The sequence below is a fragment of the Elephantulus edwardii genome, unplaced genomic scaffold, assembly GCF_000299155.1.
Source record: "Elephantulus edwardii isolate Elephantulus edwardi_28Jun2011 unplaced genomic scaffold, EleEdw1.0 scaffold00052, whole genome shotgun sequence".
In the NCBI taxonomy this organism is placed as follows: domain Eukaryota; kingdom Metazoa; phylum Chordata; class Mammalia; order Macroscelidea; family Macroscelididae; genus Elephantulus; species Elephantulus edwardii.
The window spans coordinates 2,428,676-2,454,661 of record NW_006399802.1 but is presented as its reverse complement, the minus strand read 5'-3'; the positions used below and the strand labels follow the sequence as shown (position 1 = coordinate 2,454,661).

The 25,986-nt window shown below is 40.0% G+C and overlaps 1 protein-coding gene across 1 annotated transcript in view; it reads right to left on the bottom strand.

Moving 5' to 3' along the window:
* The window catches only part of FRMPD1 (FERM and PDZ domain containing 1), a 68,492-nt gene extending 47,656 nt beyond the window's left edge, over positions 1-20,836 (bottom strand). Inside the window, exons 1-5 of the mRNA XM_006886860.1 lie at positions 20,736-20,836; positions 6,888-7,045; positions 5,503-5,605; positions 2,363-2,408; positions 373-480 (exon numbers count right to left, since the gene is read on the bottom strand). Of these exons, the coding sequence (XP_006886922.1) occupies positions 373-480; positions 2,363-2,408; positions 5,503-5,605; positions 6,888-7,045; positions 20,736-20,836 (516 nt within the window). The remainder of the gene's footprint in view (positions 1-372; positions 481-2,362; positions 2,409-5,502; positions 5,606-6,887; positions 7,046-20,735) is intronic.
* Positions 20,837-25,986: the final 5,150 nt, after the last annotated feature.

Here is a 25,986-nt window from a genome sequence, read left to right as displayed (position 1 = left end):
ATTCCCTTTACTACTGTAAGATATCAACTTCAGAAATAACCACAGCCCAAGTGTCACATTCAAGGATTCATAGCAACAGATTACCAGTTGGATCTCATCAACTTCATAGGCAGAACACATCCATAGAGTAACAGAGACACATACCCAGTGTCTGTTCTCTGCTTGGCTCTATGCACTACCAGAGTCTACCTGCCTCTCCCTGCCTACACTCTGTGTGCATCTTATTGAAAGGTGCACAGTCTCCAGCAAATGTCTTGCATTTCCTCTGTGTTCTTTCCTGTACTGTGGAATTTCAGAGTCACAGGATTCTGAGCCTGAAGGCAGCTCCCCAGCCTCATGAAGAGCACTTAGATCCCCTGACCAGTGACAGACCTGGCTGTGTCCGCTGACGAGCACTTCCTCAGCAAAGTGCACCTTCACAGGGTTCATCTTCAGCCTGGCTCTCTTTTCCTCAGTCAGGAAGGATGATTTGGGGACTCCCTGCAAAACATTATGCATAACAACTCATTTTAGAGCAATATTTTCCACAGAAAACCCGTCTGCCTTCTCACTTATGAAAAGCAAAGACTGACAACTGCTGAGGATTCAATTAAACCCCTCAGGAGAGGACAACATCCCATACAATGTCTTCATAAAATCAAGGTATCTCAGCCCCAAACAATGTGCTTATGTGTTTGAGAACAGCTGAGGATTCAATATCATAGGAAAGTGGTGATGGTGCATTGAAGACAAAGAGAAGTGGGCTGTAGACCAGATGATCTGAATTCCAACCCAAGTTCTGCTACTCAACAGTTCCAAGAACTACTTAATCTGTGTAGCTAACAGAAGAGCTTCGTAACAGCTCATAGGGAAAGTGCCAGAAACACCACTTACTGATTTGATATTTACAGACTAATATGATGAAGTACACAAAGTGAACAAGAGACTATGGATTTTTTCCTTCTAAGTTTCATTTATTTTGTTGTTGTTGAGGATATATACACCAAATATATGTATACGACAAAGCATGCACCAATTCAACAAATTTCCATTTGGACAATTCAGTGACATTGATTCTATTTCCTGAATTATACAGCCATTCCTGCTCTCCTTTAAATGAGATTTTCCTTCCTCATTAAAATAAAAACCACTGCCCTCCAGGGTTCCTATCTAATCTTTGCTTTCTGGGACTGTGACGTTTTAAAATATATCATCATAATCAAACGGCTGTGTTTTGATGGGCTTCTTCCCACTTCTTAAATGTTTAGGGAGTATTTCCACAATGCTTTTCTCTATTTTCACATGTAATTATTATTATATACATCACTGACAATAAATATCCAGTGAAATGTTCACATTCTTACGGTTTCATTCCCTAACAACAAATAATATGAAGTGAAACTTTGCTTTTTTTCAAATATTTAAAGCAATGTCTCAGCATATTTCTTAAATAATCATCTTCCAATGACCAGGATGCTATGATTATCATATAGTAAAGTCTACAGTATCTGTTCTTGGACAATCTGTTCGATCTCACTCATATGTTCAGCATTTCATCAAAAACACACTGACTTCACGATTACAACTTTACTGATTTTAAAATCAGGTACAAGTCCATCATTACTCTTTTAAAAATAGGTGTGAGGTTTTTTTTGTTTGTTTTTTGTTGTTGTTGTTTGTTTGTTTTTAATACATCTCACCTTGATATACTTGGTAAAAAAAATAAAAACCTCCCAGGGATTTTGTTTGAAGTTTAATTCAGCCTATAAGAATAACTTATAAATTCATAATACTTAGCCTGTCTACCAGGGAAGATAGTATACCTCTCTTTTTACATTCAATTTTTTAAAACATCTTTTAGTAATATTTTAGTCTCTTTTAAGTAGGCCCACATATTTCTTCTTTTTTAAATTTCCTGTTAACATTTTCGCACTTCTTTTGAAAAAATAAGCTCTTGGATTTACTAATTTTTATAATTTTTTAGACGCTTCATTTAGATTTCTTATTACCCTTTACTTTCAACTCTTGCACTGAATATTTAATTGACCTATTTTCTCATAAATAATTAAAGCACTTCTAAAATAATTAAAAGGCTATGAATGTTACTCTGAGCATAGCTTCAACTGCATATAACCACTTAAACTGATTTTGAAGCTCCCAATTTAGTGCCCTGATCATGGTCCCACTCTGCACAACAAAGGGCTCTCTCCACAGCTGGAGCAGAGTCTGGAGGCCTGGGCCCAGCTCTGTTCTCCTCCCACCCCCAGCGCCTGCACATAGCAGGTCCTCTGGCAACAAGGACTGACTGCCCACTCCCTGGCATCCTCTGCCTTTTGCTCACAGATGGGTGAAAATGACACACTGGACATAGAAAGACATTTACCGACGTGCAGCGAACAACTGTGATTGAAATAGAATCCTCAGCTTCCCTGGAAAAGAAAAAGGGTAAAAGTATTTAGTCAGTGTGTGTGTGTGTGTGTGTGTGTGTGCGCGCGCGTGGGGAGGGGGGGTGAGTATGTGTGTGTTTGTGACCAAAATGGCTGGCAGAATTACAGGCCTCAACTTCTTTGGCTCAGTAAAATCAAGAAGGGCATGTGGAGAGAAGCAATTTGCAAAGGAGCTTGAGCTCTGCAGGAGTGTTAACTTTTGCCCCCAACAGGAAATCATTATACACTCATCTCGACCATCTAGTCTAAAACCTATAGCTACCAAGTAAAGACACGCAGCCTTAATTTAGTCTCTTGAATGGAGAACTCATCTAGTTGACATGACCACTAGCTAGATTTATGTACAAAAAAACCCTAAGGGAGCTTGGGTGGCCGCTTCGGAGATGATTCACAATAAGCTGAAGTCTGAGTGCTATAAAAAGCATATATTAGTCTTATAGATATTTGGAGGATTTAGAGGGTTGGTTGATACTATTTTTTTTTTTGCTGGCCAGAAACAGCTTCACTTCAAAGTTTATTTTCACAAGATTCTCTGCATGCAGTATACTTTCTATGGAAAATTACTTTACCCCAGTTCAAATTATAAATTAATTTACAAATAAAGAATTGTGTTGGAAGCATCATTTATAAAATCTCATAGTTTGTCACAAAAATATTTAAAGAAATTATTTTTAAAAAACAGTGCAGGAGTATAAAAAGTTTCTTTGGGTTACTTTTTGCATCATTTTTAAAAAGTAATGCTGATGGAATGTGTGGTTGATACTATTGTTGTAGCATTTTACTTTGCTTCACATACCCCCTTTTTACAAGTGGCAATGAATAATGCATGCTGCTTTTAGACACAGGGAATTAAGTGGAAATATAAGCAGTTCTGGGATTCTAACTCACGGTATATGCTTGAAGGCACAGATGTAACAGCACACATCAGATCATGCTCCTGCACAAAAGCCTTCAATGACTCAGCTCTCCAGGAAGAGACAAGCATCTGAACTTGTTCTTTGGGCATTGTTGTTATGTGCCACTGAGTCACAGTTGACTCACAGTTGATCCTCAAGCACATTTTCAGAGGCTATACATTGAATGGGCAGAAATTGTCCATACTTCTCCTGCAGGATAGCTGGTGGTTTGGAATCAGCCAACTCCTGATCCATTAGGTCATCAGAACTACCTTGGCCACTGGACACTCTCAACTATCAAGGTCTAATTACCCTACACTATTCTCCTGGCCTGGGGAAAGTGAACAGCTCAGTAATGCTACTGTTGTTGTTACGTACCACTGAGCTGGAACTGACTCATAGCTGACCCTCCGGTAGGCTTTCAGAGGTTGTAAATATCACAGGAGGGGATTGCCTGTCTTTCTCCCATGGAGCAGCCAGTGGACTTGAACTGCATGCTATTTGGTTTGTAGTGAAATTCCTTACCACTGGGCCATCAGAGCTCCCCTAGCAATGCTACCACTCTGCCCTAATGTTCTGTCCTCTTCCCACATTTGCTTCATATTAACACTTTACTGGAATCACTCTTCACCTCCATTTTTGCAGGGCCAAATTCTACAGGGCATTTAAGAACTAGCTGAAATAATTCAAGGCCCTTCCTTAGGTGGTAACTTTATCATCCTCTAAGGTTGGAGGAATTAGAGGAATTTTATATGACCCGTATCCTCTGCTTCCTTTATGCAGTGTTTATCGTCAATCTTAGAATGATGTACACAAATTATATCTGCATTACCAGTCTATCAGTGTCTAAAGAACGAAGTCTATTCACTCCAAAGGGCTTCTTTTCCAGAGCAGGTGCTCACTAAGCAGATAGAAGCAGAAGTCAGCTATATCCCTGCACACTGTGGCATTATGCATGTTACCAGAAGGTGGAAAAGAACCCACGGATTTAGTGCAGATAAATGGATAGACAAAATGTGGTCTATACATTTAATGGAATATTACTCAACCATTAAATGGAATGAACTTCTGATACATGCTACAACGTGGATGAGCTTTGTGATCAGGCCCTGGTTGCATGCACAGTGTGGAAAGAGAAGCATGGACAACAAACCACAATGACACCAGCTAGAAGGTGGCAGATCTTAGATCAATGAAGCTACATCCCAGGCTACATGCACAAAAACATTTAAGAAGTAATATGAAAAGAGTTCGAGAAACATTTGCAAATGGTTATCCATTTAGTTCAATCTTTGGCATCTACAACTATAACCCTAACACCTTTAGAAGGCTGTGCTAGGTGAAATAAAATGGTCTCCTTGTCGCTAGAATTTCTATTTCTCAGATAAAGGCCTCTTCCTAGTTCCAGCCTGTTCAACTACTAGTGGAAAGCTGAACTGGCAACAAAACAGGACATTGCGGGAATGCTACAGAAATCGAGCTGGCCTAAGACTAAACTTCAAGGTAAGAAAAAGGCGCCAACAGGTGCCCAAGCAAGACTTCTTCATGTTGCAACAGTGAATGAATATTTTCTTTTTTTTTTTTTTTTAAAGTGGCCTGGGAGAGGAGGAAGGGAGGGGGAGGGGGCAAAATATGCAACAATGAATGATGAAAATCTAACTTCTCTGTAAAATTTCTTTAAAATCACAATTAAAATAAAATTTTATTTGTATATAGACACCCCCCCCCCCAACAGCAAGATCCACTAATTTCTAATTTGAGAACTCAGGCCTCCTGCATTCAGGCAAAACCAAGTCAGCTTACTGCTTCACACACAAGCCTTGTATGGTTGATTCGAGTACTCCCAGTCTGCCTCCAGACTCACCCTCTCTTCTCCAAGCCTTTTGGGTAGAAGATGTGCTTTCATCATGATATTCCCCATAGGGCCTAGCACAGTGCTGTGGGCAGAGTGAGGAGCTCAGTAATGTAGCATTCTGATACTTCCCAGACTCTTGTGTAGGAGAGGAATGTGTGCAAAGACTAGCAGCCACCACGAGCAGCCATCTTCATAGAGCAGAAATGCAAAAACGAGGCTTTCTGGCCTCGTGGAAATCACAGAGCTTGGTCAAACCATTTCTGTTGGGATCCTTGTTCTGTAATAACTTGTGCAGCTCTGTGGATGCTGAAAGACAATGTAGTACCTGAGAATATCAATGGCTCGTTCACAGGAAAGATCTTCAGCAGGCTCGTTGTTCATTTGGATAATCTGGTCACCTGGGTAAAGCTTGCCATGAGCAGTGCCTCCTGTTGGACAGAAAAGTCATAACAGATGTTCATGCCTGAAGGGCTCGGACCCTGTGCGTCATGGCAGTATGCCTGAAGGGACACTGGCCCACTCACCACCCCCCTCCCCAGTCCATCCAGCATTTGTGTGGATACATGGATCTCACCCTTCCTGTTTATAAATCATGTATAATGTAGCCACCAATCAACTTCAAGGAATGTTAAGAAAAAGAGTAGCAGACACCTCTTAAATCAACAGAGCTGACCAGTGAATCTATTACATTCATCTCGTGTGTGTGTGTGTGTGTGTGTGTGTGTGTGTGTGTGTGTGTGTGTGTGTAAACGGAAATGAATAGATTTTAACTAGTTCTGGATCTAACATCAATACATATGAAAACAAACACTGTACCTTTTCAGCCTGCTCCTCTGCACTCTGGCACAGCATCTATTTCACAAAGACCCAAGTGAAAACAAATCAATAGTTTCTATTACAGCTGACCAGAAATTCGGCCCAGCTTGAAGCATGGGGAATTCAAAGAGGAGCAGGGCTGCCTGATGTAAATACTTTCCCTGGTCCAGGTGTTTGAAAGCTCCAACCACGGCCAGCAGTAGCCTGGGGTTCAGAACACCAGGTGCACTTGGCACTCCCTCTCAGCACTAAAGGACGGTACAGGTGCAAAGCCCAATACAGAATAAAGTCAGAATGACTATTGTTGTTGTTGAGTGCCCTGAGTTGACTATGACTCATAGAGACCCTGTGAACAAACATCCTGACCATCTCCGATATATTCGAGCCCATTGTTCTAGTCACTGCATCAATCCATCTCAGTTAGGGTCTTCCTCTCCTTCACTGACACTTTATCTTTCCAAATATGATATCTTTTTCCAAAAACTGGTCCTGTCTGACAACATTCCCACAGCATGAAAACCAAAATTTGACTATCTCTGCCTTCAGGGAGCACCCACAATGCACCTTTTCCAAGTCATATTTGCTTGTCCTTGTGGCAGTCCATGGGATAGTCAGCCCTCTTCTCCAGCACCACAACTCTTCCAAGGGAGCGCTGGTGACATTGTCTATAGGGAGCTGTGCTTCTAACCCAGTTCCCTGGTGGGTCAAATGCACCAGCAGAGTGAATGATAAGAAATCTCCTCTGGTTCAATTTACAGCTTCTGAAAACCGCGGTCTACCTTGAGTGAAGCTGTTTTCTAACTGAAGCGGGTAAAAGTTTGTCAAAGGACAGAAAACCAGCACCATTTTCCCACAAGAAGTCAATTCCTTTCTAACTTCCCAGTCGATTCTTACCTGCTGTGACAGCCACCACTGTGAGCGGAAGGCTCTCAGAAATGTGAAATCCATAGTCCTGGAGAAGAGAATCTTTGTCTATCTTTACTGTGTGCCTCACGGGAGTGAGGGCCTGGGCTGCATTCCTAGAGGACACATCAACAGCAGCAACTTTAGCCCTAGAAGAGAAGTATGCAGAAAAGAGAGCAGGAGGATTCCAGTTAGTGACCACAAATAGGGGCAACCCTCAGCATTCTGACGGCAGAGGATACAGAGCCGAGCAGACACCAACCGTCTTCTTGAGAGGATGAAGGACAAGCAGCCTGAGGGGGAACTCCCAGTAGAACATGCTCTAGAAGAGGAGTTGTGAGTGATATTGATATGGGCACTCAGAGAAGAAGTAGCCCCATTTTAACTTTGTAGGGCACGGCGGGTAAAGAATCAGGGAAGTGTCTGTTACCTGGAAGAGCTACATCTTGGTAGACCATCTGCATTAAACATAAACATGGATCAAGGCCCAGCACACAGCAGATAGTCAAGAACTGATGCTAAGTGAGTGTGAGTCAGTGAGTGTGGTGAGATGGATCATTTTCATTTGGCTTTCCTTGCCATGAGTCTTATAAGTCTCATCAAATGATTGGATAACAATCCAATCTGTTCTGTGCCATCAAGTTGGAACCAACTCACCGACTCTCCAGTGGGTTTTAAAATCAAGAAAGGTGTGTGTTAGGACTGTATCCTTTCTCCACACCGAGTCAATGTGTATCCTGAACCTTCAAGAAGCTGGACTCTGAAGAAAAATGTGGCATCAGCATAGCAGGAAGACTCAGCAACAACCTGCATTATGCTGATGACACAACTTTGCTTGCTAAAAGTGAGGAGGACTTGAAACACTTGCTGCAGAAGATCAAGGACTACAGCCATTGGTATGGGTTGCATCTCAAAATCAAAACAAAAGAAATCTCACGACTGGGCCAACAGGCAACATCATGATAAATGGAGAAAAGGGTGATATTGTCAATGACTTCATCTTACTCGGATCAACAAAAACCCCCTTCCCCTTTGGCAGCAGCAGTCAAGAAATCACAAGACATTTTGTTGGTAAAATCTGCTGTCAGGGACCTTTTCAAAGTACTGAGGAGCCAATGATGTCAGTTTGAAGACTAAGGTGTACTCAATCCAAGTCATGGTCTTTTCAATCACTTGTAATGCCTCTGAGACCTGGACAATGAACTAGAATGATAGAAGAAAAATCAGTGTCTTTGATTGCGGTGTTGGAGAAGAGTATTAAATGTCCCAGGGATTATCAAAAGAACAAATAAGTCTTGAAGAAGGCACAGTCATAGTGTTCCTTACAGGCAATGACAGTGAAGCCTCATTTCACATATTTTGGGCATGTTGCTAGAAAGGGACATCATGCTGGGAAAGGTGGAGGGGTCAGTGAAAGATAGGAAGACTCTCAATCAGACAGACTGACATAGTGACTAGAGCAATAAGTGTGTCAGAGATGATGAGGGCGGCACAGGAAAGAAAAGTGTTCAGATCTGTTGTTCACGGAGTCTCTATGAGTAGTACTCAACTCAATGGCATATAACAACAACAGCATATCACACAGGTGGAGACTGTCTCTCTTTCTCCTGAAGAGTAACTAGTGGATTTGAACGGCATGCCTTTGAGTTGGCAAAACAACTCTTTACTACTAGGCCACCAGACCTTGCTAAATGATCGGGTAAACTCTGCAAATAATCTGTAGGGAGTTGTGCTACGAATCCAAAGCTGGCACCTCTCTGATGGTTCAAATCCACCAACATCTCTGCGGGAGAAAGATGGGTATAATCTCATGTGATTTCCAGCCTCTTGGAGATCCACTGGAGGCTCAGCTATGAGTCGGTTCCACCTCAATGGCAATGAGGGGTGGCAATATGAGTATGGCCCACTAAAGGGATTGGATAGTTTGCTAACAGTACAAATAAGGGGCGTGGCACCCTCATGGGAGTGAAGCCATGCAAATAAGATGTACTGAACTCTAACATCCCATTAGTGTGAGGATGGTGCAGGATAGAACAAGGTTCAGATCTTTTGTTCATAGGGTCGCTATGAGTTATACTTGACAGCACCTAACAACAACAGCAACAAAAGAGGTAGAAAGTAGGGTACATCACCATTGCTAAGAAGAGCCAGGAGTAGAGAAGATTAGAATCCCTGAACTGAGAACCTCCTAGAAGCAGAAGACAGAGAAAGTTGTAACAGGATACAGCAGCACAGTAAGGGCAGCGGTAGGACCAAGTAAACAACAGAAGATGCATCAAGGCAGCTGCAACAGATATACCGACTGTGGGAGTAAGGGAGCAGAATACCTTCAGGCCATGGCTTACTGGTAAAATGAGATTCATCCAAGCACTTATTGGCAGAGCTAAAGAGCTTCATAACACTCTCCTGAGAAAGGCAGAAGCCAAGGAACCCAGGGACTAAGGGCCAGAGACAGGCCAGCCAAAGGGTACGGCTGAGCCACTGCCCTGACTAAACATGGGAGCATGGGAACTCATGAGAGAGAAGGAAGAGGTCTGAGAAGTGAAACTTCTGATTGTTCCATGGCTAATTTTGGTCATTGATATCTTGATGACTAAAAGGAAAGGAAGAGATATTCTGCTGAAACAGAGAAGAAGAAGACAGCCGTTAGAAAAGCCACATCTGAAGTGGCTTGCGGCAAAAGCCAGGCCAGTTAAATAAGATGACTGATAAGTGGTTAGGATCTTCTGGTTACACACAGCCTGAGATCCAAGGTCATCTATATAAAAGAGAAGATGCTCAAGGAATGGAGAAGATGACATTGGGGTGTTTGAAAAAGGTTTATGAGTTTAGCTGAATATACTGACTGTTTCTTCCACACAGTGTTATAAAAGAGATCTACAGGTATGATAGAAATGAATATTGGGTATTCTCGATTAGAAAGTGTAACTCCGTCTTCAGCCAGTACATGACTGGGCATGATAAAAGGGGAAATAAATTTTACTGAAAAGAGACAGGTTGTTCTCTCTGATGCAGTTGCTGTTAGATGCCACAGAGTCAATTCCATCGTAGTGTGACCCAATGTACAGTGAATAAAACACTGTGGACTCTTGCACCCATCTCCCGACCATGATTGTGTCTGAGCCAACTGTTGCCGCTACTATGTCAGTCCATATCCTTGAGAGTCATCTTCTTTTTGGCCAACTCTGTGCCTTACTAGTTATGACTTCCTTGTCTAGGAAAGTCTGTTGTTGGTAGGTGCTGTCGAGTCAACCATGATTCCTAGTGACTCTGTGAGCAGCACATCTGAACCTTGTCCTATCCTGTGCCATTCTCATCTCTGACATACTTGAGCCTATTGCTGTAGCCACTTTATCTCCACATCTCATTGAGAGTCTTGCTTTCCTTCATTGACCCTCCACAGTTCCAACCATGGTGTCCCCTTCCAAAGAACAGCCCCTCCTAACAACATGTCCAAACTATGTGAGATGAAGCTTTGCCATCTTTGTCTCTAAAAAGCACTCTGGCTGCACTTTCTTCAGGACATATCTGTTTGTTCTTTTGGTCCATGGGATATTCCATACTTTTTTCCAACACCACACTGTTATCTCTATTCACTATCCAGCTCTCAGAAGTACAGCAAATGTTTGAAAAGACCATGACCTGAATCAAGGCACCTAAGTCTTTAACAATCTCTTTCCTTAGTACTAGGAGACTGAAAATAACCAGGGTTGGGTGAGGGGCACCTTAGTATCCAAATTGACATTGACCTTTTAACACTCTAAAGAGATATTTTTCAGATTTACCCAGTGTAATATATCATTTAATTTCCTGATTGCTGTTTCCATGGGTATTGATTATGGACACAACAAAATGAAATCCTTGACAACTTTAATATTTTCTATTTTTATTTTATTTTATTTTTATTATTTTGTGTGTGTGTGTGTGTGTACCGTCAAATCAGATCTGACTGGTACAGGAGGAGATTTTTCCTCCTTCTCCAGCAGAGCATCTGGTGGATTTGAACCGCGTACTTCTAGGATTGCAGTGCCGCTTCTTGCCACTAGGCCACCAGAGCTCACCCAATATTTTCTATTTTTGTGGATATTCTACTGCAATAATTTTCTATCTTCATCATAAGTTTACTAGTTTATGATACTGCTCAGTAATTTCTGCATTCTGCTTGGCCACCTTTCATTGAAATAAGGACAAAAATGGAGCTCTTTTAGTCAGGGGGCTAGGTAGCTGTCTTCCAAATTTCTTGGCATAGACAAGTGAGACCTCCAACTGTGCATCTGTTGGTTAATTGAGACCTCTAACAGTGCATCTGTTGGTTGAAACATTTCAGCTGATACTACATGAATTCCCAGAGCTTCAGCCAATGTACCTTGGACATCTTTCTTCAGTATCAATTCTTGTAAGCCACCTCCTGTAATCTGATGATTTGCTCTGGACTAAACTTTCCTTATGGGGACAGATTCTTAAAGTTCTACCTCGAATAAAAGATTCTCTAGATCAGGGAATATATTTGTCTCCTTAGAATTCTGATTTGATAGGGAAAGGCATTTTAAAAACTGGCTATGTAAAATTGAGGCAGATGAAGGCTTGGATTGGCTGACTTACATGTTTCCATAAATATGTTTACACTCCAAATGAGGGGGATAACGACAATGTTCTGATCATTTAAGCATCATTGTGCCCATGCTTAGCCAAGCCCAGGGAATAAGGGACAATACTGTTTGTCCTCAGAACAAATTGGACAAAGCCAGGAAGAGACAGATTGCCCTCAGAAGAATATTGACCAGTACACATACATAAGTATGTTTACAGGAAGAACTAGGACATTTACCTGTATGTATTCTTCTTACAACAAACAAGACATTTGGACAGAAGGTAATTAATCATTATTCCTCTGGTGTTTGGTAAACAGTAAAAGTTTGTTAGGCCAATTAAGACCCACATGGTTATCATTATGGAAAATTTGCACCAATGATTAATTGAAAAATTGTCACAGTGATTCAATAGTTTTTAAGCAAATCTGAAAAAGGAAGTTTTACTAAATTGTGAATATGTTTTTCTCACAGGGACAGACATTGTTCTGATGACCTTTCTTTTGTTGTTGTTGTTGTTGTTGTGTGTGCACATGCATATGCCAACTAAAATCTTTCTTTACCATTTGTCACTTTGTCATCCTGCACTGGCATGCATACTGATAGTGTAAAAGCTCTGCCAGAGCAGGGTCACCATGCTGTACAGGTTTCAAAAGAGCTTCAAGACTAAGAAAGACTAGGAAGCAGACCTGAAATACTGAGCTTTGAAACCCTTTGAAAAACAGACATTGTCTGCTACCGTGCCAGAAGACCTTCTTAGGCTGAAGGCATTCAAAATACAAATGGGGAAGTAGGGTCAACCTTAACGGCACAGGTGAAGCTTTCAGCAATGAGGAACTTCCATTTGCTGATGTAGCAAGACTCAAAATAAGGAGAAAGAGCTGCAAACATCTGTTTATAATTGGAATGTGAAATGTACAAGGTATGAATCTAAGACATTTGGGAGCTGTTATAATGAAATGGAATGCATAAGTGACTGTTGTCCTTTACCGGTAAGGGGTCTTTAGGGAAGATACTGCACAGGGATGGGATAAGATGTTTCTGGCCATAAACAACAGAAATGTAGATCAGAAAAGGCTCCCTCAGGGCTCTGTAGTTACCATTTATTTTCTTTCTTCATCATTTATTTCAGTCATTTACTAAATACTGTCAGAAACTCCATGTAATACCTCACGAATCTGAAAATAATTTCTCTGCCTTTTATAATGTTCTGAAATTTCAACAAGGATCAGAAAAACTACTCCCATTGGAGACAAAAGCATGACAAATTAAAGTTTAAGCTTCATGCATGTTTTCTGTCAAGGAGCCTCTCAGGCCATTGCCTTGCACCAATTTTTTCCCCCTTCTTTTTAAATTATTATTATTAATTTCAATGAACATTTACAGAGATTGGGGATTTCCATTCATTCATTGTTGCACTTTTCTCCCCACCCACCCCACTCCCACCTCAAGTTCACTCTTCTTTAAAAGCAAAAGAAAAACTCCTTCACTGGTATACAATCCCCCTGCACCCTCCCACCTTCACCCCATGTATACTCCACTCTGCAACCCTCATTCCAAACTCTTATGATAGTCATAATGCCCTAAAATATATTCTTTCTATAACTGTTCTCTTTATATAACTGTTCTCTCAGGGGAGCTCTGGTGGCCTAGTGGTAAGGAGCTGCAACTACAATTGCAGAGGCGCACGGTTCGAATCCACCAGATGCTCTGCCGGGGAAGGAGGGTCAATCTCCTCCTGTACCAGTCAGATCTGATTTGACGGTACACTCACACAAAAATAATAAAATAAAAAAACTGTTCTCTCCCTCATCGGCTTCAATGTAGTATACATAATTTATCCATTTTTTCTCAGACATACCCCCACCCTGATGTCAGCCTCATTCTACAGCAGTGGCACCATGCCTTGCACCAGTTTAAACTCTGCCTTAATAGACAAGTGATGTTTTGAACCACAGATTAGCAGCAGAGAAAGGACTTCTTCTAGGAAGCATTTAATAATAGTGAGAAAGGCCAGCAGAGGTAACAAGAAGGAAGGAAATAAAATGAATAAAACCTACAGCTCTCCATGACTTTAATAAAGTTTAAGCTATGAGAAAATTTTTGTAAATATAATAAAAACATACTCTAAACATTGCTATGAGAATGAATATAAAATATGTACACATACACTCTCTTTCCTCAATCTAACACAATCTTATTCTGCTCCAAGAGAGGTAAATAGCAAAACTGTGTGGTAAGGTTTTTAACAGTGAAATGGAATATTGATTCTAGAAAATTCTTTAAAACAGTTGTTGTGCCATCAAGTTGTGTATAACTCATAGCAACCCTATGAATAACAGATCTGAACCTTGTCCTATCTTGTTCCATCCTCATCACCTTTGATTACTTGAGTCCATTATGACAATCACTGTGTCAATCCATCTCGTTGAGGGTCTTCCCCTCCTTTGTTGACTCTCTTTTCCGAGCATGATATGACTTTTTCCAAGGATTGACCCCTCCTAACAACATGCTCAAAGGATCTGAGATGAAGTTTTTACCATCCCTCCCTCTAAGGAGCATCCTGGTTGCACTCTGTCCAAGATATTTGCTGTTTTTATTATAGTTTTGTTTGATTTTTTTAATAAAATTTTTATTTTATACTGGTTTACTTACAAAATTCATATACATTTTCCCCCCACACCAGATCTCTCCCATTTCCTTTACCCACCTCCCCCTCTACCCTTCAAATTGTGCAATACTATGATAACCCCCATATTCATCTTCACTCTTCTGCTCCTATACTCCCCTCTTTGGATCCTCATACATGTTTTACTAGTTATCTATTTCTACAATAATGGTCTTATATAGTATTTGTCCTTATAGAACTGAGTTAGTTCACTTAACATAATCCTCACCAGTCTCTCCCTAGTGAGGTAATGATTTTTTTAAAAGTCATTGCTCCTGCATGCAGTATAGTATTCCATCATTTGAATGTACCACAACTTTTCAATCCATTCGACTATGGTTGGACATTTGGGCTATTTCCAAGTTCTTGTGATGGTGAATAATGCTGCTATGAACATTGGTGTACAAATTTCCATTTGTGCCTCAGGATAGCTGGGTCATATGAAATTTCTATGTTCTGCTTCTTGAGGAAATGCCAGACTGCCTTCCAGAGTGGTTGTACCATTTTACAATCCCACCAACAGTGTATAAGAGTTCCTATCTCTCCACATCCTCTCCAACATTTATTACTTGCTGTCCTGTTAAACTTTGCCACTGCTTTTAATATAAGCAATAGTTCAACAAATTCCACTGAATTCCTAAACATTTCATACACAGCTCAGACTCTATGACTATTACCCTAATCAGAATTCATCTTCTGCATGTCTGAGAGCTCAGTAAATGGTACCATTACTCAAGCTAGATTTCTGGAACTATTCTTGATGTTCTCCTCAATAACTGTTAATATTCACAACATCAATAAATCTCTGAAGAAAATGTCTATCTCCACAGTCCAATTCATCCTGTGGACAGATTTCCGTACTTTTCACTGTCATCTCTCCTGAATAATTCTCCATCCAGTAGCCAGACTGGTTTTACAAATCAACTCTGTTCACATGCATCTCCTGACTGAATAGTTTTTAGAACAGAATTTTTCAAATCCTTAATATGGCTGAATGCAATCCTTGGATATTGCTCCAGTTTCCAAAACCTAGTCATGAATTTTTTTGCCATTTTAGTTCTAGCCAAAAAGTCTCCTTTGAGTTCCTCAAACACACTGACCTTTGCACAAGCTCATCCCACTGCTTAGACTCTTTCCCTATCCTGAACACAAACATACTTACTCCAAGTTCCCCCAATACATACACCCACCATACAATCTTCTATCTTCTCAGTCTTCTGCGTTTGGTGGAAATATCTGTCTGTCTCTGTGGAACATATTCACAAAAACCACACATCTCTCTTTAAAACACTTAATAAAATTGAATTTCTAAAACTTTCAAAATCTTTGTAAAAACCAGTCAATTATTCTCTCTAGACTACAGCATGTGTCTTTCTTATCCTATATGCTAAATTCAGTGCTGAGCATTGAATAAGGCTTAATAAATGTCTGCAGAACAAGAAAATGAACAAATCTAGTACATGGTTAAAATAGAATCCATTTTGATACTTTTTAAAATAGATAGGCTTCTGTTAAGTGGAACTTTTACACTTTGAAGGGCACAGTCTTCAATAATGGTGAACAAGGCCCCACAGTGTTGACTAATCCCTGAACAGTGTCAGTGACTTTGACTGCAAAGTCTGGACTTGACATTTTCCCCTCCAAAGGCCTCATTGCAGTTTTTGTTTGCAAAGGGATTATTTAAGTACCTGGCCAAATCGTGGCCTCTCTTCTCAGAGAAAGTTTAATATTTGACTGTAGGCTCAAGAAAATTATCTTTGAAACAGAATTTCCTCCTCTGAAGTATTTTATAAATATCACACATAGGGATGATAACACGTAAGCTTTCAGACCCTATGATGGTTTTGGGCCATACATCTAAGGTCATGCCTGTGATTTTTACACTGGAACACTATAAAATCTGTAGTCACACCAATGTGTGATCCTGTTAGATAATGGGATTGATCCTGAGGTAGAATTAAACAAACAAGTTAAATTTATCAAGAATACAGTCTAATGGAAACTAATTCTACAGCTTACAGCTGATCAACAACGAAAAAGAAAACTGTCATATGGAAACAGATTAAACTTCAAATATTCTCAGTTTTTAAAATCTGCCCTCTAATTTTTCATATTGGAAAATATATTTCTTTTTTATCCTGTAACAACAAAGAATTTATCTTTGAGTTACAGTATGATGCAGAGAAACTGTTTAGTCCCTATACTTATGCCTTATGGTGTTCAGCTTGAGTGATTTTAAAAGCTAATGCCCAACATAAGATGGACTTTGTAATTTAACATATATTCAAAGAAAACAGAAAGACCAGAAAGCAAGTAGTATACAGTCCAAATCATTGGACTGAGAATAGCTAGGACTATTCAAGGTAGGTGAGCCCTGGTGGCTTAGTCATCAAAGTCCTGAGCTGCTAGTGAAAAAAGCAGTTGGTATTTAAACCTACCAGAGAGAAAGACATGACAATTACCAATTTGTTTAATAATATTTAGAAAGGAAAATGTTATTTCTAACCAATTTGCTTCTAAACATTTTGCTCAGAGCTAAAGATAACATTTAAATAAATGTATAGAAAAATTGTCAATTGCATCTGTAAAAAGGGTAAGGGCCAGTGGGGAGCCCCATATCTGACTTCTATCAACTTCACAGAGGGAAACTATCCCCACCCACAGCATCAATAACACAAAACCAATTCCCATGAAGTCAGACATGTTCCCATGCTCCTGTGCCTCTTTCTACTCATCTCAACACCAATCTCATTGTTTGGCTGGGTCTGAAATCCGATGTGATAGCTCACAGACCACACAGAACTATATTGGGGGAGTCAAAAGGTTATAATTCAGAATACCAACAGAATATAGACAAGACAATTCCCAAAATGTGCCCGCAGGCTCCTCAGCCTGCAGCCTCATGGTGTTCCTGAGTTCTTAGTCCTGTGTATATTGGCTTCCCTCCCCAAATTGTCCAACAAAGCTCTTAGTCCTGCCAACATTGGCTATCCACCCAAATGTCCAGCAAAGTCCTCAGTCTAACTAGTATCGGCTTTCCATCTAATTCTCCAACAAAGTTCTCAGTCCCACCACTACTGGATTCTCTCCCATCCCCCAAAGTCCTATATCTCACATCAATTCTTCAGTTCAGCCATTGCTGCTGCTGCTTCTGTTTCAAAGCACATCCTACATTTCACTGGGTTGGGAGAAGTTGCCCTCCTCTTCTGGTGGAGAAAGAATTCTGTCTCTGTAGCTAGAGCTCTTCAATTTGTTGGCGAGACTAGCCAATTTCCTTGTAGATTGTTGAGGTTGGCCAACCTCCTTGTGGAGTGGTAGATAGCCAATCCCCATGTGGATAGGCTAATATGCCTCATTCACATAATTCTGCCCATGTGCATAGCAACATAAGGCTAGCTGCATAGATAATAAGGCCTAGAAGTCAGATTAAAAGATAAACTCCATACATCATAAAGTAAGTATAACTGAAAGGATAACTGAAGTATGACTGAAAGTAGTAGCAGTTTTTAAAACTCTGAAAAAGAAGAATGTAATTGGTGAAAATGCATGTAAATCTCAATGATTATAGATAAACTTCTATTTTTCTTTTCTCTGAACATTGTTGTTATGTACCATTGGGTTGGTACAGACTCATAGCTGACCCTTCAAGGGGTTTTCAGAAGCAGTTAATCGCTTGGGAGGAGATTGTCAATTTTGTTCAGCTGTGGATCCAACACATGTCTTTGGGTTCTCAGTGCAGTTCTTTACCACTAGGTCACCTTTCAGGTCTATAGGACACATTGTAGTCTGCTGTCTTCACTCATGCTCTAGCTATGGAAGACCAACTATCATTAATACTTAAATGCTAAACTCGATACCTAATTGATTTGCAACTTATTTATAATATTTCTTTAATCTTCCTACATGTTTTAAAATTTGGGGCCTTCAAAAATTCCTTTTTGAAGGAGAGATGTGAATTTTAAATATATTTTAATAATAATTAATGCACACCCTTACTCTGATAGCCTTCACTTTGTCAGTAAAAAATGTATTGAGCATCTGCTACATGCTACCTACTCTGCTAGGGCTGAGGGCACTTTGTAAAACAAGACAGTCACTGCCCTGGTCTCACATGTGGCAAAGCAGATGGGAAGATGGTTCAAACAATAACCAGTAGATGAGGTAGATAATAACAGATTAAAAAACAATTCTGGATCTGTGGAGATGTGAGAAGGAGATCAGGCAAAAAACCAGTCCCAGGGGAGAAGGAGGAGATGGAGAAAGTCAGGGTTAACTGGAGCATAAAGAAAAGTACAAGACAAAAGTTGCTGGAAAATATTGCTGGCCTGCTAAGATGAGTTTTGAATATAAAACCAAAGAGGTTTTCAACTCCAACCTGGTAGAAATGGGGACTATGCCAAAGGTTTTTGAGTCGGGATTTGGACCTAAAAAAAGCATCTTTCTTGCTCAAAATCCCTAGCCCTAAGAGAGATGCAAATTAAAACAACTATGAGATATCATCTCAACCCAGTCAAAATAGCAAAATTTAACAGAACAGCAAGCAACAAATGCTGGCGAGGTTGTGGAGAAACTGGAACCCTGATTCACTGTTGGTGGGAGTGTAAAATGGTGCAACCCCTGTGGAAAGCAGTATGGCGCTTTCTCAAAAAGTTGCAAATAGAGATACCATTTGACCCAGCAATTCCACTACTGGGAATATACCCTGAAGAGACCATAGCTGACATCCAAGCAGATATATGCACACCCATGTTTATTGCAGCTTTGTTCACAATAGCAAGGAGTTGGAAACAACCTAAGTGCCCATCAACAAACGAATGGCTAGAGAAGCTGTGGTATATTCGCACAATGGAATACTATGCTGCATTAAAAAACAAGGAATGCATGCAATATTATTCAAAATGGTTGACTCTGGAGAACATTATGCTGAGTGAAATATCCCGGTCACAAAAGGACAAATATTACATGATGCCACTGTTGTAGAATGGGACTAACCTCGGGGTTGGGGAGAGACTGAGTAAGATGGGTTCAATAATGTATACTGCACTGAAACAGAGGAGGGAGAAAACTGTTTAAAAGAGATATATAACTAGGTACTTCTGTCATCACAGGAGTCTAGAGCGAGGGCTACATGGTGGAGGGGCCCTGGGGGAGGGTTTGTAAAACAATGAAAGAATCCTTTCTTTTACTTTTCCATAATGTTTGACTCATGTACTTATAACTTGTTAGTCAAATTTGTGTCTTCTAGGTTGCAACACCCCCATGATACATTTTCAAGGATATGAACATGTACGGCCAAGCACAATTAATAAGAGTGCATCTAAATTCCAAAATCAATCTCCATAATAGTCTATGTGTTTCCTACTGCCAAAGGGGCCCTTTAGAGTAGTGAGAGAAGACCTTCACCCTGAAACCCACAGCGTCCCTTTTCAGCAGGAAGTAGCTAAGAGAATACGCCATCCCCTTTTCCTTATGACTCAGGGTGAAGTCTCTCTCAGGGAGGAGTGAGAGGGAATGGCAAAGGACACACCGACAAAGGAGATTAATCAGAACTGACTTTGACAAGCACTGTGGCAATTGGACAATTAAAACAGACATTCGGATGGCAGGGAAGAAGAACAAACTGGGGAGGAGGGTGGAGAGAATGGTGCAGCAATTAAGGAGTGAAAGCCCAGAATCCCTGTGAATGTTCATTGAAACTAATAAAATTTAATAATAATAAAATAAAAAAAAAGCATCTTTCTAAACCTCCTTGTTTTATCTGGAAAATGCGACTAATGTGACTGCCTTTACTCCAGTTCAGTGTGAAGATCACTGGACTTGGCCTCATGGCAGTGAACTTGGCCTCATGGCAATGCAACCCCAAACAATGTTTATCACTCAGCATCAGAACAGCTGTTTCCAGTTCCTCCCAGAAGAATGTGTGCCTCAGAAATACCTGACACATGATATTTCATCTCTGTGGCAGGATCAGATGGGAAATCTGAGACGGAAAAGGCATGCTTCAAAACAGAGCATATTTTCAAGTTCTCTTGTAGCCATCAAATCAGATCTGTATTTTATTTCATTTTATTTTGTTTAGAATAAAATAGAGGCTGCAAGGAAGGAACAGCTGTTGGAAACAAAGACAGGGAAATAATATAAACAGAAGACTGTCTGACCATCACAGCAAGTACTTGGACAGGGTGCAGAAAGAACGTGAGCAAGTGTTATGCGTGAGAAAGTGTATGTGAACAAGTGTGTAAACAAGTGTGTACTCAAATGTGAGAATGTTAGCATGTGTGTTAGCATATTTAGATGTTCAAAACAGTATATGTTCAAGTGTGTATATGAGAATATACATGCATGTGTATGAATATCTCCTGTTGGAAGAGACAGAGGAAAAGTTGAAAGGAGGACAGACGACACCCCGGCACAACGGCTGACTTAACTGTTTGCATTTCTCCCATCAAATGGAGCAAGAACAAAGCGAATGAGAGACAGTGATCTCCAGGTGCTGCCAGAATTGTCAAAACCAGTTCTCCTGCCAGGACATCAAATCTTTACAGTTACAGACAGGTATCTCTGCTAGCCAAGGAACCTTACCGGGCTGAGCTGTCCCGAGAGCGTCGAAGCCATCTCGATACCATTTGTTCTATTCTGTGCGCCTTCCGTGTCTGGAATAAACTGCCTTCCAGCTCTTCCATTTATCTAAAAGGAAGAAGAGTTTTCTTAAAAAGCTAATCAGAATATTGTGAAGTGGTATCTGCCAAATCATTAGGCTGGTTCCTGTGTTTGTCTTATAAGGCATGCTCATCAAATAACTAGGGTTTTCCTTCTGAAATCAACATGAATGAATGTGCAAGATTCTAATTAATGTCCATAAGAGTAGACCATGTTAGCAGGCTCTTTAGCCCCCAGGATTCCACAGTGCTGTGACCAAGGGAATTAGCTTGATATCTTAAACAGTTAAACATAAGGATTAGAGGATAAAACAGATAAAGTTTGTCCAGCTTTGTGACTGGGATTCCTTACTGTGTTGTTCCCCAAGATTGATTCCTCCAACTATGTGTGCACAGCTTGACAAGGTATTTCATTCAGGGGTCCTGTGCACTGGGAACTGGATTTATGAGAATTCTTAACCACATTGCACATAATTCTCTGGGTATTGTTTATTTTGCTCAACATTTTATATTTAAGTTTGACTAGATAAGCCATTCATGTAGTTAAAAAAAACACACACAAACAAACTGCAAAAAGAGCAAATGATCTCTATTCAGTTTCTACCTGCCCTCAAGCACCCAGTTCCCAGGCCTTTACAAAACCATTGCTCTCGAGCGCCTTTTGTCTGTGCTGAGTTTTTATAACTAAGCAAATACAAATATTGAGTTGACAGTTCCTCTACATAACACAAAAGGTAATGTGCCATACACATTTCTTCTGCTGTTTTTTTCTCCTTAGAATACATATCCGTAAAATCTTTCTGCTTCAGTAGTATTCTATTGTAAAATGTACTTTAATTAAAACAAAGAAACAAACAAAAAACCCCAAGCAGTACTCTGTTGATGGATTGGGGTGTTGTAAAAATTTTGCTATTATAAACAATGCTGCAGTGGGTTGTGCTGAACATGTAACATTTCTATATTAACTTCTATGTTAAGTGTATATATATAGGGTTTCCAAATAAATATTGCATGCTAGGACAAAGGTTATATGTATTTGTTCTTTTTCCCCACCCAATTTTTTATTGTGATTTGAATGAAAGTTTACAAATCACAAAGGTTTTCTTTTTTTTTATTCTTAATTTTAATTAAAATTTACAGAGACCTTGGATTTCCATTTATTCATTGTTGCACTTTTCTCCCTGCCCGACCCTCCCCCCAGTAAACTTACTTCTTTTTGACAAGTAAAAGAAAAATTCTTTCCCTGTTCTACAATCCCTCCCCCCAGGTCCACTCCACTATGCAGCCTTCGTTCTGGACTCCTGTCATGACAATAATACCTAATCACACATCCCTTTTAAACAGTTTTCTCCCTCATCTGTTTCAATGCTGTATACATTATTTATACCATCTTTCTCAGTCTCGCCCCAACCCTAATATCAGTCCTGTTTTACAACAGTGGCACTATGCAGTGTTTGTCCTTTTGTGACTGGGATATTTCGCTCGGCATAATGTCCTCCAGGGTCACCCATTTTTAATAATATTGCATGAGTTTCTTGTTTTTCAATGCAGAGTAGTATTCCATTGTGTGACTATACCACAGCCTCTCTATCCATTCGTTTGTTGATGGGCACTTAGGTTGTTTCCAGCTCCTTGCTATTGTGAACAAAGCAGCGATAAACGTGGGTGTGCATGACATTCCAATTCTTAATGGACATTTGTAGCTGTTTCTCCTTAGTTTGAGCTGGGCCAAATCAGTAAATGAAGGCCTTTATGGTCTGAAAGCCTTACTCCATCCGTGCCATTTTAAGGTAGATCCTACTTTGAGGAGCAACTCTTCCCCAGTTGTTGGAGTACCCGAGGATCTCATCTTCTGGCACTATCAGGGACTGTTCCAGAGGTATTCACAGAGTTTTCAAGGCCCCAATTTTTCTGCAGTGGATGGCCAAATATTCTTCCTAGTCTGTCTTAGTCTGCATGCTCTGGTGAAACATGTACACCACGAGTCACCACACTGGTATTTGAAGTAGTGGTGGCACAGCTTCCAGCATAATAGCAACAAACAAGCTACCACAATACTACAAATTGACAGGCAAGTGGTACTTTTACAGCCTTCAAAACTTATGAGGAAGTTCTACTCTATTCTGTCGGGTTGCTGTCTCGATTAGCTAGTGCCACAAGTAGATGGATTTAAAGAACTGAAATTCATTTTCTCACCATTTAAGAGGCTAGAAGCCTGAACTCAGAATGCAAGTTCTAAGGGGAGACTTTTCTCTCTTTGTCAATTCTGGAGGAACTTCAAGTCTTCATGGCCCAACTTAAAAAAAAAAAAAAATCCCAACTCTTCCAGGATTTCCTTCCTGAATCTCACAGCTAGCTGTTGAAATAAGATTTCTATCAAAGAAGAACATAAAAGATTTTCTAAATGAATCTTCTATGAATCTTGTCTTCACTGAAGACTGCAAAGTGCTTTTTTTTTATCATGTCATTTTCCCCAAAAGTATTAAGCAAGACTATAAGTTGCATTGTGATATCAAGAACCCTTAACAACATATCAAGAGTAGGAAATATACCTAAATTTCTCTTTCCCAGCTTCTTGAACTCCTGGGCTCACAGCCCCTTGTTTTGTCTTCAAAGTCTATAGCATAGCATCTGTAAATCAATCAATCCCTTGGTCTCCCACCCCCATTTCTTTCTCATACACTCTCTCTCCTCTGCTTCTATTATTTCACTTTCTGACGGTGGTCCTTCTGCCCACCTCCCTCTCCTTTTATAAAGAACCTTGCGATTTACACTAGATCCACACAGATAATCTAGGATCACTTTTCCATTTCAAAATCCTTCACTTAATCACAACCACAAAGTCCCTTTTGCCAGCTTTATTCAAGGGTTCTGGTGATTATGACATAACATGTTTGGCATAGTCTGCTATTCTATCACACTATGGTTTGCCTATGTGAGCCAATAATATCCTACTTTTTCTGAAGTCCATATCAGTTGAGTTTCTGTTACTTGCCATTAAGAGTGCTGATTAATGCATATTATGTACTTAAGTAATTATCTTGATTATTAATGGGTGGATAGAGAGGGGGAATCTACTCACCTCAGTATATGCAAATATAAAAACAGAAAACCCAAACAGATCACTTTGAAAGCCTAAGAGTTAAGAATTTCAGTCAATGGAAGTCAAATACAAAATAATAAACCTCTTGCAAAAAGCTAACACCAACATAAATGGCAAAGCAAATGACATTTTATTTAGTTAAAGGAATGTGTTGGTCTCCTTTTATTCATCAATGGGATTAACACTTCCAGTACTGTCTTTCACTCTAGATGCCTTTTTTAATCTATTCTTTTTCCATTATAAAGTTACAGTAGGTTTCAGGATAAACACGGTGAGTTAAAAGATTCAGAAGGGAAGGATATATATCATAACTGATGTCAGATAGATCTTGGCTGACTGAAAGCAGAGAATAACTGAACGATGCATACCTGTGTTTTATTGACCATGTAAATGTATTTGACTGTGTGGATCATAAAAAAAATGATGGATAACATTAAGAAAAATGAGAAGCCCAGAATACTTAGCTGCATTTATGAAGAGCCTGCAGATAGACCAAGAAGCAGTCATTCGAATACAACAAGAAATACGACATGGTTTAAAATCAGGACAAATGTGTGCCTGGGTTGTATATTTTCACCATATTCGATCAGCATGCTAACAAATAATCTGCAATGCTGGACAACATGAAGAATTGGATTGGAGGAAGACTTATCACTAACCTGAGACAGATATACAGATGACACAATCTTGCTTGATGAAGATGAAGACCTGATGTACTTACTGAGGAAGACCAAAGAGTATAACCTTTAACTGGGTTTATGTATGTCTCACCATGAAAAAAGGGCACTCTGGCGGCTCAGTGGTAAGGAGTTTTGCTGCCAACCCAAAGACACATGGCTTGGATCCACCAGTTGCTCTGCAGGAGAAAAATAGCAATCTCCTCCCATGCAAGTAACTGCCTCTGAAAAATCTGCTGGAGGGTCAACTGTGAATTGGTTCTGATTTGATGGTACATAACAACGAAGTAAAGAAAACAAACATCTTCAACCTGGATACATCATCATGATATACAGAGAGAGAATGACCTTTTCAAAGATTTAATTACTCTTGGCTCCAGAATCAACACCTACAGAATTCTCAGTTAATAAATCAAATGGGGGAGGAAACCCAACTGATACACTGCATTCAGCAAACCTGTTGCAAAAGACCTCTTATAAGTGCTAAAGAGCAAAGATATTATATTGAGGACTAATGTGTGCCTGATAATTTCAACATGCATTTGGCTGTTTGATAATGATTAAGAAATCCTAAAGAAGAAGTGATGCCTTTGAATTGTGTTTAGTGCACTGTGGACTACCAAACAAACCTGTCTTAAAAGTACAGTCAGAATTCTCTTAGAAAAAAGATGATGAGACTTTGTCTCACATACTCGGCATATTATCAGAAAAAATATATCATGCTTGGTAACCTAGAGGGTCAGAGACACAGAGGAAGTCCCGCTAAGGAACTGGTTGGTACAGTGGCTGCAACAATGGGCTCAAGGAAAGCAGCTGTGGTGAAGATGGGTAGGATCAGGCAGAGGTTGATCCTGTTGTACACAGGGTCACTCGGAGTTGGTGCTCACTCAATGGCACCTGACAACAACTGTCCACAGGGGCAGATTTATCTATTTCCCCATGGGACAGTGGGTGGGTTTAAACTGCTGACCTTTTAGTTTGTGCACCCAATGCTTACCCTACTGTGTCACCAGGATTTTTTAACATAGGACAAGACTCTATCCCTATTGTCGACTCCCAGAATACTAGCAGCAAGGCCTTTACACATTAAGTATAAAGAGAATTCCTTTCTCAAGAACAGAACAGTACCAGGAAAAGGCTTTCGCACAGTGAAAAGACGAGTCATCAGATGAGCCCCACCTATCACTCGTAGCTTTCAATCACTTATTTTACTCCCTCACTCTTACACATGAGCGAATATTTGAGAGAAGCTTACATTTTTTTATGAAAAGCAAATCAGAACAAGCACAGGAACTCACAAGGGACAGATATTACATGAAACAGAAGAAAAGTTTTTAAATCTATAATTTACATCTAGGGCTTTAAATGAGCTCATTATAGTTCCACCCCCTACT